Genomic DNA, 18,403 nt, shown 5'->3' on the forward strand with positions numbered 1-18,403 from the left:
CTGGCATCGCTCCAAACCCCCAAGCGCTACCTTCCCGTCCCTGGCGCGCCCCCGCCCCTCTTTATCACCGCCAAGCCGCCCAGCCCTTCTCCTCCGGCCGCTTCCCTTCACAGACAAGAGCGCCGCCGCCTCCGCCCTCCCACCCCGCCCGCGGCCTCAAGCCAATGACCCGTCAGGTTTGTGTGCGCGCGTGTGAGAGAGAGAGACGGGGCGCCAGCGCGCCTGCGCCCTGGCCTCCGTGGCAAGCCGGTGCGCAGGCGCGGCTATGAGCGTCCCGCCCCCTTCCTTGCCTCAGCGGGCGGAAGCGCAGCCCGACGCGAGGGGCGGGAGGAGGAGGTCGTTGGAGGCGCCTGTTCCGGTCGCGAGGGGCTTCCTGGTCGCAGCAGGCAGCGCTAGTGAGTAACGTGCGCGAGGGAGGGAGCTCGAGGCGGCCTTGACCCCCGGCCCGGCCTGGCCAGCTGTTGGCGCGCCCGCTTTTCCCTCACCCCCGCGCCGACCTTACCCAACTCTCCTCCCCTCAGGTTGCCCAAATTGCACCCTTCTGGCGGGAATAACGCTCGTGTGGGTGGGTGTTTTCTTACGTTTTTACTTTTGTGAAGGATGGTTCTCTGTGGGGGGTGGGGAGCACTCTGCTCATGCTCGAAGGCGTCGGCGTCCTTAACCTCTCCCTCCTGCTTCCCGTCAGGAGGTCAAAGCATTGATGAGCCGCAGCCTCCCTCAAACTTGGGTCCAACCAGATGTTGTTGGACTACAAGTCCCATCCTCCCCGACCGCTGCTCCTGCCCGCAAGGGTTGATGGGAGTTGTAGTCCCAGCCACAACACCTGGGGACCCAAGTTTGAGAGAGGTTGTAGGAAGGGATACAATATCGCAGCATTTGTTGGGTCTTGTTTGCCTGTTGCGAGTCAAAGCTTTGTTCATGTATTTTTCACATGCTCTGAGGGCGACAGCGCCTGGGATGCTTGAGAAAAACTATTTGCGGTCCTGTTCAGCTTCAAAGTGTGGAAAGATTGTGTTGGCCACCCCCCCTCTTCCAACACAGCACAGTTGGCAACAGAACTTGGGGAAGGGGAGCGGGGAGTAGTGCCATGAGGCAGGGCTGTAGCTACGGGGGGGGGGGGCTAGCCAAGTTTCTTGCCCAGGGTGAAGCCTCCATAGGGGTGCCAAATGTGTGTTGGGTGTGCGTGTGTGCCAAACACAGTCTTTGGTCCAGCTGAAATAAAGCCTAGTTTCGCCTATTCATGAAGATACTTAGTTCTACAGAGGCATACATGAAGCATTTTTGAAATTAGGAGTACAGAAATATTTTGGTATCTTGAACACATGGCACACTCGTTATTGGCCAGGCTTTCTGTAACCAAGATGTTTGAACTGTGCTAAGTATTATATGGGTGTACAAAATATAAGAAGAGCCGAGTAGCCTCAGCCACAGTGCTATGTAGTCATTGCACTTGCAAACTAGATTCCTATGAAAAGCCAAGAAGTAGGACATGAGTGCAACAGTACTATCCACGCTTGTATACCATTGGTATTTGGAGGCTCACTGCCTCTGATAGTGGAGGGCAGAAACTCAGCCATTGTGGTTTGTAGCCATTTGATAGCCCAATCCTCCTGGAATTTGTCTAATCCTCATTTACACCCATCCATTCAAAAAGCCATGGTGGCCACAACTATATCTTATGGAAGCAAATGACATAATTTAACTATACACTGTGTGGAGAAGTACTTTCTATTGTGTAGCCTGAATCTTCCTGAATTAAGTCCAAAATGTCCAAATGAATTAAGTCCAAAATGTTGTTTCCTCAATTCAAGGGGAGTTGCTCTGACCCATTGATCACTTTGGTTGTCCTTTTCTGAACTTTTCAAGCCCCACAATTTCCTTTTTAAGGGGAGGCAATCAGAACTTTACACAGTATTCAAAATATGCTCATACCATAGATTTGTGTAATGGTATTATGATACCGGCAGTTTTATTTTCAGTTCCATTCCCAATGAACCCTAGCATGGAATTCTCCTTTTTCACAGCTGCCATCTGCTGAGACTGAGTCGGCTTCATTGAACTATCTACTACAATCACAATGTCTCCTTCCTGATCAGTCACTGCTAATTTAGAGCACATGAGTATATATGAGAAATTAAGGTGTGTGTCCCCCACCCTCATTCATCCCTTTACACCGACTTATACTGAATTACATTTGCCATCTTTCTTACTCTCTGTTCACTCAGTTTGGAGAGAACCTTCTGGAACGTTTCACAATCCTGTTTTGTTTTAACCACCTGGACAATTTGGTGACTTGGCTACTTTGTAATTTATGAAGATGCTAAAAAACACATCCCAGCACTGATCTTTGGGGAACTCATTCTATCTCTTTATTGGGAGAACTGTCCATTCCTACATTCTGTTTCCTGTTTCTTAAGCAGTTACTGATCCACAGTAAGATCTTTGTCAAAAGCTTTTGGAAAGTTTTAAGTAAGTGGTGTCAACTGGATCACCTCCATATATATACTTGTTGACGTTCTCTAGTCTAAAAGTTTAATGACACAGGATTTGCCCTTGCTGAAGCCATTCTGGTTCTGGTTCAGGAAGACTTGTTCTTCTGTATGCTTGTTAATTCTACCAGTTTCCTCAGAACAAACATTTAGCTAACTAGCCTTTAATTTCCAGAATCCCGCTTGGATCTGTTTTTCAAAATTGATGTTGCATTGGCTGCTTTCCAGTCGTCAGGTATGGAGGATGAACTTTGGGAAAGGTTACATATTTTTGTTAGAAGACCAGCAATTTCTCTGAGAACTCTCAGGTGGATGTTATATGGCAATTTGTCAGTTTTTATTTTTTCTGTTAGGCCTAGAGAACGTCATCTCTTGCCACCCCTTTCTTCCTCAGTTCCTCAGACTCCTATCCTGTGAATATTACCGTATTTTTCGCTCCATAGGGCACACCTAGTTTTTAGGGGGGGGGAATAAAGGGGGAAAAAATTATTCCCCCCCAGCCCCAAAGAGCAAAGAAGCCAAGACAGCGAGCGGGATCCATCCTGCTGGCTGTCTTGGTTTCCTCTTTATTTTTTTAATTTTTTTGGTAATATTTATTAGGTTTTATTTAACAATAAAGAGCACATAATAACATAACATTTTCCAATATCCACATTTCATACACTTCCTTGGACTTCCTCGCACCTCTTGTTCCTGCTTTCTAAACTCATGAATTTTGACAGCAAATTATTAACTTAATTTAGTTTATATAGTAAAATTTCCCAGTGTTAAAATCTCAAATTTTGAAATTTAACAACTCTTTTGTTAAAACTTAATTGTAAAATATTGTTTATCCAAAATTTGTCTTTTCTTTCAATTACATTCAAATTTGTAATTCTTATTACTAATTTATTGGGGCCATGTTATTACCAATCTTACATCTTTCTTAGCATTCATACAATTTACAATGTTTTTGTAAATAATCCTTAAATTTCTTCCAGTCCTCCTCCACCAGTTCTTCTCCCAGGTCTCGGATTCTGCCAGTCATCTCAGCCAGTTCCATATAGTCCATCAGTTGCATCTGCCACTCTTCCAGTGTGGGCAAATCTTGAGTTTTCCAGCATTTGGCAATGAGTATCCTTGCTGCTGTTGTAGCATACATAAAAAAGGTTTGATCCTTCTTTTGCACACTCTGGCTGACAATGCCTAAAAGAAAGGCTTCTGGTTTCTTAGGGAAGGTATACTTAAATACCTTTTTCAGCTCATTATATATCATTTCCCAGAAAGCCTTCACTCTAGGGCAAGTCCACCAGAGGTGAAAGAATGTTCCTTCAGCTTCTTTACACTTCCAACATTTATTGTCAGACAAATGGTATATCTTTGCAAGCTTGACTGGAGTCATGTACCACCTATATATCATTTTCATAATATTTTCTTTCAAGGCATTACATGCCGTAAATCTCAAACCTGTGGTCCATAACTTTTCCCAGTCAGCAAACATGATGTTGTACCCAATGTCCTGTGCCCATTTTATCATAGCTGATTTGACCGTTTCATCCTGTGTGTTCCACTTTAGCAGCAAGTTATACATTCTTGAAAGTATCTTAAAGCTGGGTTCTAACAGTTCTGTTTCTAGTTTTGATTTTTCCACCTGGAATCCTAATTTTTTATCTGACTTAAAAACTTCTTTGATCTGAGCATAAGTCTTGGTTTCCTCTTTAGCCGCACGCAACCTCTCCAGCCAGGAGAGGCTGCACGCGGCTTTGGCAGAAGCCAAGACACTGAGCGGGATGGATCCCGCTCGCTGTCTTGGCTTCGTTTTTAGCCGCGGGGCTGGGGAAGCCCGAGCTTCCCCCGACCCCAGCCCCCAAAACAGGTCTAGGAGCGGCAGCAAGATTGCGCGCAACCTCGCCGCCGCTCCCGGGCTTCAGGCTGCAGACTGCTATCCGCAAGTCTTTGGAGCGCTCCGAAGACTTGCAGATAGGTGCCTGAAGCCTGGAGAGTGAGAGGTGTCGGTGCGCACCGACTCCTCTCGCTCTCCAGGCTTCAGCGAAAGCCTGCATTTGCTCCATAGGAGGCACACACATTTCCCCTTCATTTTTGGAGGGGAAAAAGTGTGTCCTATAGAGCGAAAAATACTGTAGTTCAGGTACACAGTTCTTCCCTATATATTCTGCTGCAGAGACAGATGCAACAAATTCATTCAGCTTCTCTGTAATCTTCTTCAGTACACATTTGATTCTCTTATCATCCAGAAGTCCAGCTGCCTCTCTAGCTGGTCTCCTGCTACAAATGTATTTGAAGAATTTTTGTTTGAGGTGTTTGTTTATAGCATTGTGCTTCTCAAATTATTTTTTAGCATCCCGTTGGCATTTCTTTTGCCAAAGTTTGTGTTCCATTTTGTTCTCCTGTTATGAAACCCACAGAATAACACTTTTATATAGTGTATTTCAAATATTCATAGTGCTTCGTGCACAATAATAATCCCTACAGTAGCCCTGCTAGGTGAGCCAGTATTATTATCCCCGTGTTGTAGGGTGAATGATAAAAAGTGGTTTGCTGAAGTCTGTCATTGGTTGGAATTAAATTAGAAGAGTCTTGTTTATGAAAAGTATGCCATAATACATTGGCTGCATGGTGGTGTGTCACTATAAGCCATAAGCTGTGGCTTACCATGAGTGAGCAGTGTGCAAATGAATACTGCTGAATAGCTCCTATTTTGCCCTCATTTTGTTTTGCTGGGAGCAACAAAACATGAACCTTGCCTTCATGTGTGAACCAGTGCTCCTGGTTTGCTCCTCCCAAACTGTTTGGTGAACCAAGATCAAGCCTTGGCTGAACATCAGAAAGAAACAACTGATGCTAGTTACCATGTCATGCTAAGTCAAGGCTTCATGATTTATTGGTCCTTGCTTAATGAAGAGAAGTGCAAAATGAGAGTGATTCTGTAGGATGCAGGAGTTCACTGTTCACAGCAAGCCGCAGTTCATGGATTACCATGGCATATAAATTTGGCCAACAGGTTGGTGCTGGATACTTTGGGTTTGTTTGTTTTTTTAAAGAAAAATACAATTTGTCATTGTAATAAGATACAGATTTTGTCCATTTTTCAACTGGAGGTGGGAAGGCCCGGGGTGGTAGGAAACCACCACGGGGTGGTAGGTGCCCCAGTTTTTCTGTTTCTCCTCTAATTTGTTCTCAAAAATAAAAAGCCCAGACAAATTTTGAATCATGAGTTTTCTCTCGGTTTTTCCAGTTTCCCTTCCACTTCAGGTCCTTTGCATCTCTCAGATAGGGTTATTGCTTTTTAGCTTGGCCTATTGGAGTTAGTCCAACCATTTACCAGGTCCCTGGAGGAAAACAAGAGCTTATTGTGATCAGACTATATTATAATTACAGACATGGTGACATCATTTTAATTGTTTTTACTATTAAATACAGAGTTGAAAAGCTGGTAATTAATGGTGGATATAGTTAAAGCAGGCTTTGGCAAACATTTCAGTCTAATGCACTTGCACTTGCTGTTGCTTTTTGTTCCTTAAAAATATTGCTATTTTCACTTGGATTTGGAACTTCTTGCCTCCCTGAAACCTGGTTGGTGCCTGCAGTATTATCATTCAGATGGCAGCCCAATATTTTGTTTCTTACATTTCCTTTGGCGATTGTTACTGATGTTCACCTGAGAGATGGCTTATATATTTTGATTTTTATGTATTTTTGTGATTCTATTGATAATAACATTTTATTTCCTCACAGTTTGATTGTTAGCCACCCTGAGATCTTTCACAAAATAGAATAGAGTGGAACAGAAACAGTTTAATTAAATGCCACTAAAAGAAGTTTGTCTAGTAAAAATTTCCTATTTCCTTGTCTTTAAGAAGTTTATAGCCCCAGGCACTTTCCTGGCTTCTTCAGGTAGGATTCTGAAAGACCCCCCACCCCTGGCTGAAACTCTGAAGATCTGCTGCCAGTCACTGTAGATGGTACTTAGCTAGATAGCCTTATCCCAAGTCATATCGCTGGTCTATGTTCCTATGTACTGTTTGTGACTTGTGAGTTGTGACTGGCAGGTGAAACACAGATTGCTTTCCCCCAGTATGTGCCAAGATTTTGTCTAGGCATCAGACTTCTTCATATTTTTCTCTGAGTGTAAATCTTCTCTGTTCTTAAAAACTCTATTCTTGTGCTTTAATGAGGAGCCGGGGAACTCTTTAAATAGTATGCCCTATCGCAGGTAATTCCTTGTCTCCATCTTACATTGGTTCACAGATGTTGTGTTGCATCTGTGTAGCATGGCAATATGGCTTGACTTGATAGCCTTGAGTCAACAACCACCCCTTCATCGTCTGCTTTGTATGAAGGGGTGGTTATTAAGTTATTTTCTGTGAGAAATATCCCCACAGTCTAAGGCTCGTATGAATGAGCTCAAAGTGTGGAAAATTAAGCCCCTCACAGCATGCATTGTGTTCTTTTAACTCCAAGGCTTCTACTGTTACCATGCCAGGGCCTGTTAGCTTTACTTAAGATATGAAAGTGGTCCCTGGCTTACTAATGTTGTGTGAGTTTATGGATTTTGTTTGCTATGGAATGAGAAAAGTGCTTTCTATTAGGGGGTATGAGTGATGTTATAAAAATGCCCAGCCAATAATTTTTTGTCAAGTGCCTCAGATCTACACAAAGTGAAAAGGGAGAACAGGCTCTGTCTGCAGGCTTACGTGCTGAAGTATTGCCACACAGCTGAAATTATGGTGCTATCATTTAATATTTCACCATTCTTCCCAGCTCTATGCATTTATATTTACTACTTTTATTGTAAAAAAATCAGTTTCTGAGGAAATTCTTTTGATATTTTCACTGACTGCAAACAGGGTGGTGAAGTAAGCATGAATATTTTGTGATATCTTTGGGTTACTGCCAGCTACACATCATCTGGGTTCCCTTGGTTTGAATCTTATTTATTTATTTTATTTATTGAAATTATATACAGTACTGCCCTATACCCGGAGGTCTCAGGGCGGTTCACAGAGTAAAATCAAAATATAAAACCACAAAATACATAATCGAAATAAAAGCAGTCCAATAGCCCCCACCCCCTTCTGAATTTATCATGTTGGCAATTGAACTGCATCTTTTAGAAGTAAGTGGAAGAAAAGCAACTTCATTGATCACCAACCCATATGTCTTGTAGTAGCCATTTCTTTATTCCCTGGGCTAGCTGCCTCTAGTTCCCTTCTTACCCTTGGAAGAAGACAGAGCATTCAGACAGTCAATGTGCCACTTTCGTGTGGCAAGTAGCATTTAGCCCTTTGCAAGCCTATATCTAGTAAAGTGTAAGGATGCCTGGTTGTGTGCCTAAATAACTTGTTCTGACTCTTTAAATCTGGGGCTGGCAGTGTGAACCATCCCTGGATGACTGTTTGCCAGTCACAGACACAGTGCACCTTTGTGTCACCTGTGTACATACTCTCATTTTTATTTTATTTTTTAAAAGAGGCCAATATTTAAAAGTGAGATGCCATGCCTTGTATAAACACACAGCCTTCACAAATGTGATACGTACACTTTTATACTCAATTTATCCATAGTTGAATGAGTACCAAATGTTTCATGTGACTTGGCTGTGAGCGGCTAGTGTCAAAGAGCACTCTTGCCTAATAGTACCAAACACTGTGACCACCTGCAGAAAATGTAATGGTTTCTGTATTCTTGAGGGACTCATCAGGTGTTCAGAATGAAAGCAAAAGAAAAGGTGAGAGACTACTTTGAAAGGTTTTGGCCCTGGAGACTTAGGGATCCACTTGGTTTCCAGAATGATTTGGGGTACTTAGGTGGTACCATTGATGCCTCTCTTGTTGCACTAGCAGGATGTGACATGGGTTTGCTATAGGCAGAGATGCTCCTTGATGCTGTTCATTTCACTGGACCCCAGCTCCCTGTTTTAACGAGGAGCCAGGGAACCTGAAGTATACGGAGATGGCTTGAATGCCAATACTGGAAAGACTGTATTGAATCTAACCAACCATTTCATAGTGTCCAATTGAAGACCTGTGTTGTGGTGGCAACAAAGAGGTAGTGTTTCTCTTTTTCTCCTTCCTTTGCTTCAGTGAAATTATGTCCGTTTGTGTTCTTCCAGGTGGTGAGGGTCTAACCCTAAGGTGAACCAAAGGCTGATCACTGCAATGTCTTGGCTAAATTATTTGCTGATAAACTTGCTGGCATTGGTCCAACTTGGACACAGCCATAGGGGCAGAATTGAAATTGGCAGAGTTGTACTCAGTCCTCTTGGACTAGGATAATTCTGATCTGTTCTACCTTGAGGATGTTGTTCATCTTAGCTAGTGAAAACCTGTCAGTTGCAGTTGAGTAGACCCGTGGCCAGGGTTGTTAATGGTTCATTTTTGGATGGTGAAATTCTTCCATTTCTGAAGGAAGAGTTCTTTCAACTGCTTTTAAAACAGCTTTCGTCAAATCTAATTGAGACGAGTTGGAGGTGAAGCTGGTATAAAATTGAAAGTAGTTTGGAGGGAGATTGATTGGACTCCAGCAAACTCTTTAAAACATGCATGGGATTGCACTGTTAAAGTGGTTGGCCTGAGGTTTGTGCATTTTAAAAGTTGGTAAGGTAAAGGTAAAGGTACCCCTGCCCGTACGGGCCAGTCTTGACAGACTCTGGGGTTGTGCGCCCATCTCACTCAAGAGGCCAGGGGCCAGCGCTATCCGGAGACACTTCTGGGTCACGTGGCTAGCGTGACATCGCTGCTCTGGCGAGCCAGAGCCGCACACGGAAACGCCGTTTACCTTCCCGCTGGTAAGCGGTCCCTATTTATCTACTTGCACCCAGAGGTGCTTTCGAACTGCTAGGTTGGCAGGCGCTGGGACCGAGCAGCGGGAGCGCACCCCGCCGCGGGGATTCGAACCGCCGACCTTTCAATTGGCAAGTCCTAGGCGCTGAGGCTTTAACCCACAGCGCCACCTGCGTCCCGGCTTAAAAGTTGGTACTTGCATGTAAATGAAATCTTCATTTGGTATTGATTAGCATCATTCATTATTTCGGTTTGTCTCTTTCTTTTGCTAGATGCAAAATACTTTCCACAATGCTTGGTGGATATGATGATATAGAAGCATTTGAAGATGATCTCTACTGTGAAGAGTCTTCTAGTGAAGAAAGTATTGATAGTGAAGTAGAATTTCACCTTTATAGCCAAGTCCATTATGCACAAGGCCATGAGGATGCCATTGGAGAAGAAGAAACTGAAGAACATGGATCTGGGCAAAAGCAGAGTTCAGTTAGTAAAGAGCAAAAAACCAACAACTTTATTATAATTTCAGACAGTGAAGTCACTCATGTTTCTGATAGTCCAGATGTTATCACCTTGTCAGACACCGAAGACAGCATTTACAGAAGCAGGCTCCAGAAGCGAACAACACCAGGAGCTCCAGTGCCAGGAAGAACACACAGTCTTGCAGAGCTCACCTCGCCAAAGCCCACTAGACATTCTTCTCAGATTACTCCAAATTCAAAGGGATGGACAACAGGAACTTCAAAAAAGGAGAAAAGGACTAGTGAAAAGTCTATCTCCTTTCATCGTGAAGGTGTTCGCATGATCCACAAGATCTTAGTAATAGAGGACAGCTCTAGTGATGAGAATGCAGATGATGGGAGAAGCATTGCCTCTGAAAGTGATAATGTAGAGAGCTGGATGCTGCTGGGAGGTGCCAGAGACGACAAAGATGACAACATCCTCTTAAACCTCGAGGGCTGTGGAACATTAGCCAGTGAAGGTTAGTATGTTTTTTTAGGATTATAACTCCAAATAGAGCTCAGAACTATGATGACGATCTGGCTGTTCTGATGGAAACAATGAGTGATATCCAGGTGTAACAGCACACTTGTGTAACGGGCATTTTGGTAGCAGAAGCCCCATTCTTAGCATAGCTGTTATCTGCTGAATATAAAAGTTCGTTTCAGGACAATTCCTAAAGTGTGTTATTGCTGTTTATTTTTTTAAAAAAAGCTTTCCTTATCACAGTTTATCCTTCTAATACAGGTTACCTTCCAAAAGCTGGAGATTTGCTCAAAGTACACACTGGTAACTTCATTATAAAGTATCTATTGTTTATTTACCACTCGCCAGGGTGTATGGGGTGTTAGGGGAGGCATAGTACCTCTGGTGGGGAACATGTTGTGCTACTTCTGGGATAGTTTGTCCACCTTTGGTCCCCACTCTGCACTCAGTTCTCACCTGTGGCTCCTAGCAGCTGCCAGCATGAAACAGCAGTCATACCCTGGGAATGGCTTTGATTAGCTGGCTAAACTAGGTGAGGATGGCTGATGGGCAGATTGAGTGGAAGAGATCAATAGTGAGTCCAATGGTCAAGAAGGCAGGTTCTGCACATGCTGTAGAGGGAAGTGAGGGGCAAATGGCACTTGTCAACCTGGGAAGGTAGCCCATCTAGGAGAAGGAAAACTCTGATCCTAAACCTCTGTTTTGGGGGAGATCATTGGGAATAGCAAAGGCCAAGGAGTAAACCTTACACAAATCTGGAGTGGAGTCCCTAAGATGGCTGGATGGTGCCTTATACACCTCCTTCCAGCAACTCCTGGCACCAAGTTGGTGGCAAATGTATTGCTCTGCTTTCCTTTGGACCACATCAGCAAGGCTGAGAGGGAGGTTTTGTAATCTGGGCAGCCCAGGACACTGCCCAGGCTTGCGCTGCTAACATAGCAGCTTGATTTCACTCCCAGAGGCACATTCTATTGTCTCTCGAGACAGACTGATGTCAACAGCAGCCACCAGCCAACTTTATTCTTCCCATTCCCTTACTTCGTTTACCATATAGCCCAGCCTTCCTCAGCCTAGTGCCCTTCAGATGCTTTAGACTACAGTTCACATCTGTCCCAGCCAGCACAACACAGCCCCATTCTGAGTGAGGCTGAATGATTGTAATCCAAAGTATCTGAAGGGCACCAGGTTGGGGAAGGCTGATCTAGCCTGATGACAAGTTCTGTAACTTGCACACTATTCTGTGACATTTTGCTTGGCCTAATAAAGGTATTGCTCCAATATGGGATTCAAAATCCTTCCTGAAGTGTGTCTTTCATATGATGCACCCTCAGCTCCTGCTTTGAACACCCTGTAATTTATAACACAATTTATAACAAGAGGAAGGGTAGTCTCTGTACCTGTTGGCACTGAGTTATAATATTAAGTATATTTCAAATATTTGAGCTTTATTGTAAATTGCTAATGTGAATATTTCCTAATTTTCAGAAGTCTTTTGGTTTTGCTGGGAAGCAAATACCTAAGTGTGACTTCAGAAGACAGTTTTTCAGGTTTCCTGGTCCCAAGGTTTAAGGGCTTTAAAAAAGCAAGACCAGTGATTTAACTAACACCTTGGGACCAGGATACCTGAAACACTGTCTTCTTCTACATGCCTGTACCATATGAGCTTCAGAGGCCCTGCTCTGTGTGTCTGCACCAAATAAAATGAAGGGGATGGCTACCAGAGACAAAGACGTCTCAGTGGTTGCATCCAGGCCATGCTATTCCCTCTCCAGAGAGGGTTGGTTGGTACCAACTTTATGGTCAGTTTGGCCTCAGTTAAATACTTTTTGAAATCTCTCAGGCATTAAAAAAAATCTATTTTTAATGTTCTGAACCACTGCTGCAGATTTTTGGTAGGATGTTTTTATTCTTTCTCCATTTTTATGCTGCTGTTTTTATGTAAGTGTTATGGTATGATATTGTGTATTTACTTACATTTGCATGCTTTATTTGTGAGCTGCCCAGAGAACCATTTATTTTGTGATTAATTATATAAATACGGAGTAAATTCTTATTTCAAACTAAGGTTTTATATGTTTGAGCTATACATGTGTCAAGTTTCCCATGGTTTGTTTTCTGACCAGGATGTTAGCCTTTGAAAAATAATGGCTGCAAGCCATGGCAATGATCCTAGGCAAACCTTGGGTTCACACATTCTCCCCTCTTCATTTGTCCTCCAGTGAACCCTGAAGAGTTCAGAGGTTTTCACTCCTGCTTTCTGTTAACAACAGTTCAGCGTTGCATCCAAATCCTAAACTGTGGCTAATCTTAACTGTGGCTTGTTGAAATAAGCCAGCTCCATAACCAATTGTTCCAAGTGTGCTTCTTTGAAAAGAACCACTGTTAAGACTAACAGTTTGTTGTGTTCAGATGAAACAGCACTCTGTGGTCAACCAAAGATTGAAGCAGAGGTTTCCAAACTCTTCACAAGTTCTGGAAAAGAGAGTTAGCATTGTACATGCCCAAGGTACAGGCTCAAACTGGGATGGTTAATCTCTTACAGCAGTGAAAATATGTACCTCTCCTCTTATTAGGTGTAATTTTTTACCCAATCCCCACCCCCCGCTACTGTGCTGGTCTTCACATTTTTAATATTGGACAAAAACAGTTTCAGTGCACTAGCAGGCCTGTCCATCTTCATACTGAAAGCTGCTATAACTTGTTTTTCTTTACAACTAATAGGATGGCTTTTGTAACATTCTCATTTCCTGATGGCATGCAGGAAGGAATATCTAAATCGGAGCTTTCCAAACTTTTCATATTGGTGACACAATTTTTAAACATACTTCATTTCGTGACACAGTAATTCAATTTTATTAACCCCTTTCCAGCCCCAGGAGGAGCACGGGGAACGTTCACGTGTCACACCTACAGACTGTAGCCAACACACTAATATGTCGCAACGCGCAGTTTGGAAAGCTCTGAATGTTTCCAGAATAGTTCTTAGTTTATTTCCTTCTCTCCCTCTCTCTGTATGATTTGGGTATTAATTTATCAGCAATATGGTGAAATCCAGTTGTGTCAGTCTGCTAGTGAAACACACTTCTGATTGTTTGATGGGACTATTCTGCTCTCTCTTTCCTCCTAAAGCCCCCTTTGCGTTCTCAAAATGTTCTAGAATGTTGGGGGACCTTCCAGAGTAAATTTGGGTGTGTGTGCACAAGAGGGAGGAGAAATCCTATTGTGTAAGCAGAAATCCGTTGGTGTGACGTTGAGTCACACTGGATATATACTGGGTGCTACTGAATTGTGCTGCATTTTGCAGCAATTGCTCAGCAGATTGTATGCCTAATTAAAAGCTTTGGAACCTTTATTGTGGCTTTGGCTAGCATTTCAATAATTCTGGAAATTGTTGCATTTAGATACTTCAACTAGTTTACACGCCGTTTCCATGATGCAGTCATTATTGCTTTCCCAGTATTTCTGACATCTACCTGCTAATTTGGAAAGTGGCTAGCTTTAAATCCTATCCAACGTTAGTCTTGTTCCAGAAGCGATAAGCGACTAAACAAAAAAGATGTTATGTTTTCAGAATAACATTTTGCTCTAGATAAACCATTTTTGTTGTTGAAATTTTCACAATTCCCCTGTTAAAATTAGGCAGTAACAATGGTCAGAATTTGTGATGGTTTAGATCATAGTGTACACTTTTTCCAGATTTTGATGAAAGAAGGGTTGTGAAAAGAGAAATTTGAAGAGCAGAATGTGAAGGAAATTACTGGTCATGTAAGCAGATGTGCTTTAGAGTTACTTATGTTGTCCCACTACATTACAAAATTGACAAAGTGTTTTTTTTAATTAAAAAAAAATAGAATTGACTTTAAATATTACACTGTGTTTGGAACAGATTTGCTTTTTATCTAATGTTAATGCTATCTGTTCATATCACTATTTATGGAGACTTTTAATCATGAATTAATGAGAGGAACACACTCTTCTAAAAGGAAGGAAGATTTTTAAAGATAGGCACTCATTTTTAATAAGCCTCTTTTATTGAACATAGCAGGCCCTACTGTGTATATGGTGGTGTTCAGTACTTTTTTTCAAAAATAATGTTTGGGGTACTCTTTTTCCTACTCATATTGAAATACTGCCCCTCAATGAGGCCAAACTTAGATTCACAAAATGTTTAGGGGTATGCGTACCCCCAGGAAAAAAAGCAGGTGGTGTTTATTCCACATGCAGTGTAGCTACTAGGCACACTCAGTGTTAGGGAAACTAAATGTTGATTCTGTAAGGTTTCACGTCATTATTGTTAACACTGGAACTTCAGGTGATGTTTTGGCAGTTCACTACCTATTTATGTAGCTGTTGGGGAAATAATCTAAAATTTTGGCATTAGTCCTTGGTAAAGTTAAAAACCTTCTGCTGAACAACTATTTTTTAAACAACAGCTTTTTACCAGTAAAGAGAGAAGCAGAAAACTGAACTAGCATGTTGGGAAAGCAACATTTTACTTCAAAATGATTTGTTTCCCTTACTGATCTTTTTGTTTCCTTGTGGTGGTAATCCGCTGTTTTTGATCCTTGAAAATTGTAGCGACATCTAGTATAGAACTGATACTTTCTTAGTAATGTTTTGTGAATGTTTAATTTGATAGGAAATCATTCTATTGCTGTAGTAGAAAAAAATATATTTAAATACTATGTCTTTTAAACCTTGGGACTTTTTCAGAAAGCATCTTTCATCTTTTATTAGAAATCTTTAAAACTGTTTTTCCTTCTGACCAATAAAACTATTTTTTGCTTACATAGAAATTAGGTAAATTTTATGTAAGTTGACTTTATCCTGAAATTGAACCATTCACGAAAAAATATTTTCAACAATAGGTGGTTAAAGCATTATTCCTAGAACAGAACTATTAAATGCTGCAGTCTTTACCACTTACAGTAAGAATAGGAAAAGTAGCTATTTTAGTAATTTCTGCTTTTGTGCTGTCAAAATGATACATTTTCAGTTTACTGAGAGGCTGATCTTTGTCACAAAACATTTTTGATGCTTTTCAGAACGTTATTTTCATCTTGTTAAGGCAAAAATAAATGAAACCTGAATTTTCTTGTAAAATGGGGGCATTGTGCCTTGTGAGATAATATTTATTTGTACATCTTGAAGAAAACGTGTACTTTGCAGTATCACAGTGTGAAGGGTTGCTTGTAAGAGAACTTTAATCTTACATATGTTTAAAAACATTGGGCAAGATTTAAGCAGAAAACCATTTTAGTAAGTATAGTTGAGATCTATTAGGAGCTCTAAAATATACAGGGAAAGTTCATGTAATCCTCCTACCATTAAAAAGCTGTACTCAATTCTTGTGATGATTGTTACAGCTTTGTATTTCAGCATACGTAGGTTGCATATGGCTGTTATTTTCAAAGACAGTTTTTTAATTATTATTATTCCACCATTTGATATTTTCTAAAATAGATGGGATTTTCTTACTTCTAAGTCCATAGATTAAAAATGAAATCTTGATTTGACAATGTTAACATACATATTAAGATGATAAGTAAATTAAGTTACAATTTTCCAGAAGGATAGATTAAGTTAGTCATGCCACACCAAATTAAATTCATAGGTTGGTGTCAAAAAAAATATGACTTCTGTCCATGCACTGCAGGACCATTGAATTGGTGAATAACTTTGGAATGATGTAATATGTTCTGCTTTTCATGGAGAAGAATGCACCAAGTTTAAAGCTGCTGCTGCTGCTTTATTTTTAACTTTTCCTCTTGCTTTTGTTTATGGGAATGTTAACATTATTTAAACATAGGAAGAGCTTTTTGTGCATGAATTATAACACTGTGCACCCTGGAGCTGTAATAAGCAGTGGGAATCCTTCTACCCCTCTTCGCTAGGAACAGCACATGCATATGGATATTTGATTAAAGGGAAAAAAGTTAATCTTCTTTGCAGTGTAATGTGGATACTCTTGAATCTCTTGATTATTTAAAAAAATTAATAAAACTAATAAAGTTTGTGTGGAAATCTCTGGTGATCTAGGCTAAGTATACCTGCAGCCTTCACAGCCTCCTTTTATCTGTGCAGATTTCTCTGCCTATTGTGGACCATGGCTTTAACTAATTTAAATTTCCCATGGCTTTGGGTTGCAGACTAGGTTTTCTGCAAGAGTGCCCATGCTTACATGGTCATATATTCTGGGTGACTTTTTCCACTTTTTTCCCTTTTTTGTCATTTTGTTAATTGTTAAAAGGGGAATTTTTTCCCCACTTCCCTCATCAGTTTGATCTTTCTTCCTTATCCCCATCTATTAATGTTTCTTATAGGTTGGGGAAGAAGCTTTGCATTGTTGTTTGAGCTGTGAGGTTGGGTGGGAAAAGTAATTTAGTCTGGTTTTTTTTTTTTTTTACATAAAATTTTATAACAATTAAACGGAGTGCAGATGTGCCCCTTTGGAAAACAAGATGATGGCAACAATGCGTCAGATCTGCTTTAGCAGTTGGCAAAAGTCAGTGTGAGATAAGATTAAATTATATTATATGTAGACAGTAGCAGTGTTGTCATTATAATTTGATAATTTGTTTGTTGTCATTCTGGCCAAGTGGTGGCAGAAGCAAAGAGAGGAATCGTAACTATGAAAAGTATATATGGTATGAAAATAATCCAGAACATTATTTGAAATGAAAAGAAGATGTAAAAAGATTGGAATAGCAATCCTTTGAGCATGCTAAACATGTAATATTAGTGTATGAGAGATAGTTAATAATATAAATTATTGTGAAATATAAGGTGGAAGGAAGTAGTTGAACCTTGGTAAGCCTTGGCATTATTAGATTTACATTTGTAAAAAAAGCCCGATGCATTGTGACATACACTGCCTGACTTCAATACATTTATGATAATATCTCCAAACAAGGGTCGTAAAAGTTGGAGTTTGTGTGTTTATTTCTGTGCCTTCCCTGCCTTTATTCTGTGCTTTCCCTACCTTTATTCCAATAGTTACTGGTGAGTAATGGCTGCTATAAAAGCTTAAGAAAGAGAGACAAGCGGATGCATTTGCTTCGCTTTGGCCGTCCAGCAGCACCCTAAATAATCACATTCTGATGAAATTTTAGTTGTTGGTTTAATTAGTTCTGACTAATATTTAATAGATACTGTTGCAAATAGCTGTTGTGAAAACCTGTCCTTTAAAGAAACATTCTTGCACCTCATGACTAAAACAAGCTTTGCCATAATAAGCTGGTCTTAATTTCAAATAAATTCATGCCCATGGTTTTGTTTTGTACAGTTACTTTGTACGCTGGCATCTTCTAAAAATAATGTCAGTACTTGGATCTTAATGTATTTATAAATGTAGTGACAAATATTGGGGTCTCGACATTTGCATAGTTGCCTGGAATAAAATAATAATCACTTCCTCATCCCCAACCTCTGGTGACATTTTTGTTCTTCAGCATGTTAGAACAACAAAAGTCATAGAGTACTTGACATTTTCATTCTTCTAATCTTATGTTTGTCTATTACAAGCCAGTATTACACCAGCATTTGGTTAGCCTTGCCATATCTTTTAAGCCCCGCCTCAGCCCCCCCCCCCACCATTAAAAATGGAGAAGTCTTATGTCATCCGAGCAGTATTTTCATTCTCAAAGTTCCATGACTATGGAGTGTGTTTTAACATAAATATATCTGCATTTTGCTCAGCCTCCCGCAACTATTTTATTTGTACTTTGCAGAATTTGGTAGTTCTATTTTGATTGGTTGATTGATTGATTGATTGATTTTTGCAGAACTTTAACGTGGTAATACATATGGTATAATTATAGTATTGAAAATGAGAGGGGCAAGAGTACTGACAGAGTATTCCAAGAAAACCTAATATTAAGATAATTTCACTCGTAACTCTTTAAGAATCCTGACTCATATCTCCTGTGCAGTGCCAATCTGATTAAATTCTGGGAAAAGCAGAAAGCTTGGCAAAATCTACCACAGCTCCTCTAAATATTATCTTTTATCATGCATGTGTGGCCCTGCTAATATAAAGTTATGACATCACAATGGTTCTCGCTATAAAGTTTACTTGCCCTGATCCAAGCCTGGAAAAGGCCTCTCTCCAGGGAATGTCCTTCTTTCCTTCCTCATGTGTAAAACAGT

General features: G+C 40.8%; 1 protein-coding gene across 3 annotated transcripts in view; it reads left to right on the forward strand.

Annotated features, from left to right (window-relative positions):
- Positions 1 to 236: 236 nt before the first annotated feature.
- The window catches only part of ZCCHC7 (zinc finger CCHC-type containing 7), a 123,589-nt gene continuing 105,422 nt past the window's right edge, over positions 237 to 18,403 (forward strand). Inside the window, exons 1-2 of one of the 3 annotated variants that reach the window (XM_083719150.1) lie at positions 237 to 395; positions 9,544 to 10,250. In XM_083719150.1, coding sequence (XP_083575276.1) covers positions 9,563 to 10,250 — 688 coding nt within the window. In that variant the 5' untranslated portion in view covers positions 237 to 395; positions 9,544 to 9,562. Of the gene's footprint in view, positions 566 to 9,543; positions 10,251 to 18,403 lie in introns of all 3 variants that reach the window. The other 2 variants (XM_083719152.1, XM_083719151.1) reach the window with 2 other exon arrangements.

The sequence above is a fragment of the Podarcis gaigeae genome (assembly GCF_964106915.1).
Source record: "Podarcis gaigeae genome assembly, chromosome: 17".
NCBI lineage: Eukaryota > Metazoa > Chordata > Lepidosauria > Squamata > Lacertidae > Podarcis > Podarcis gaigeae.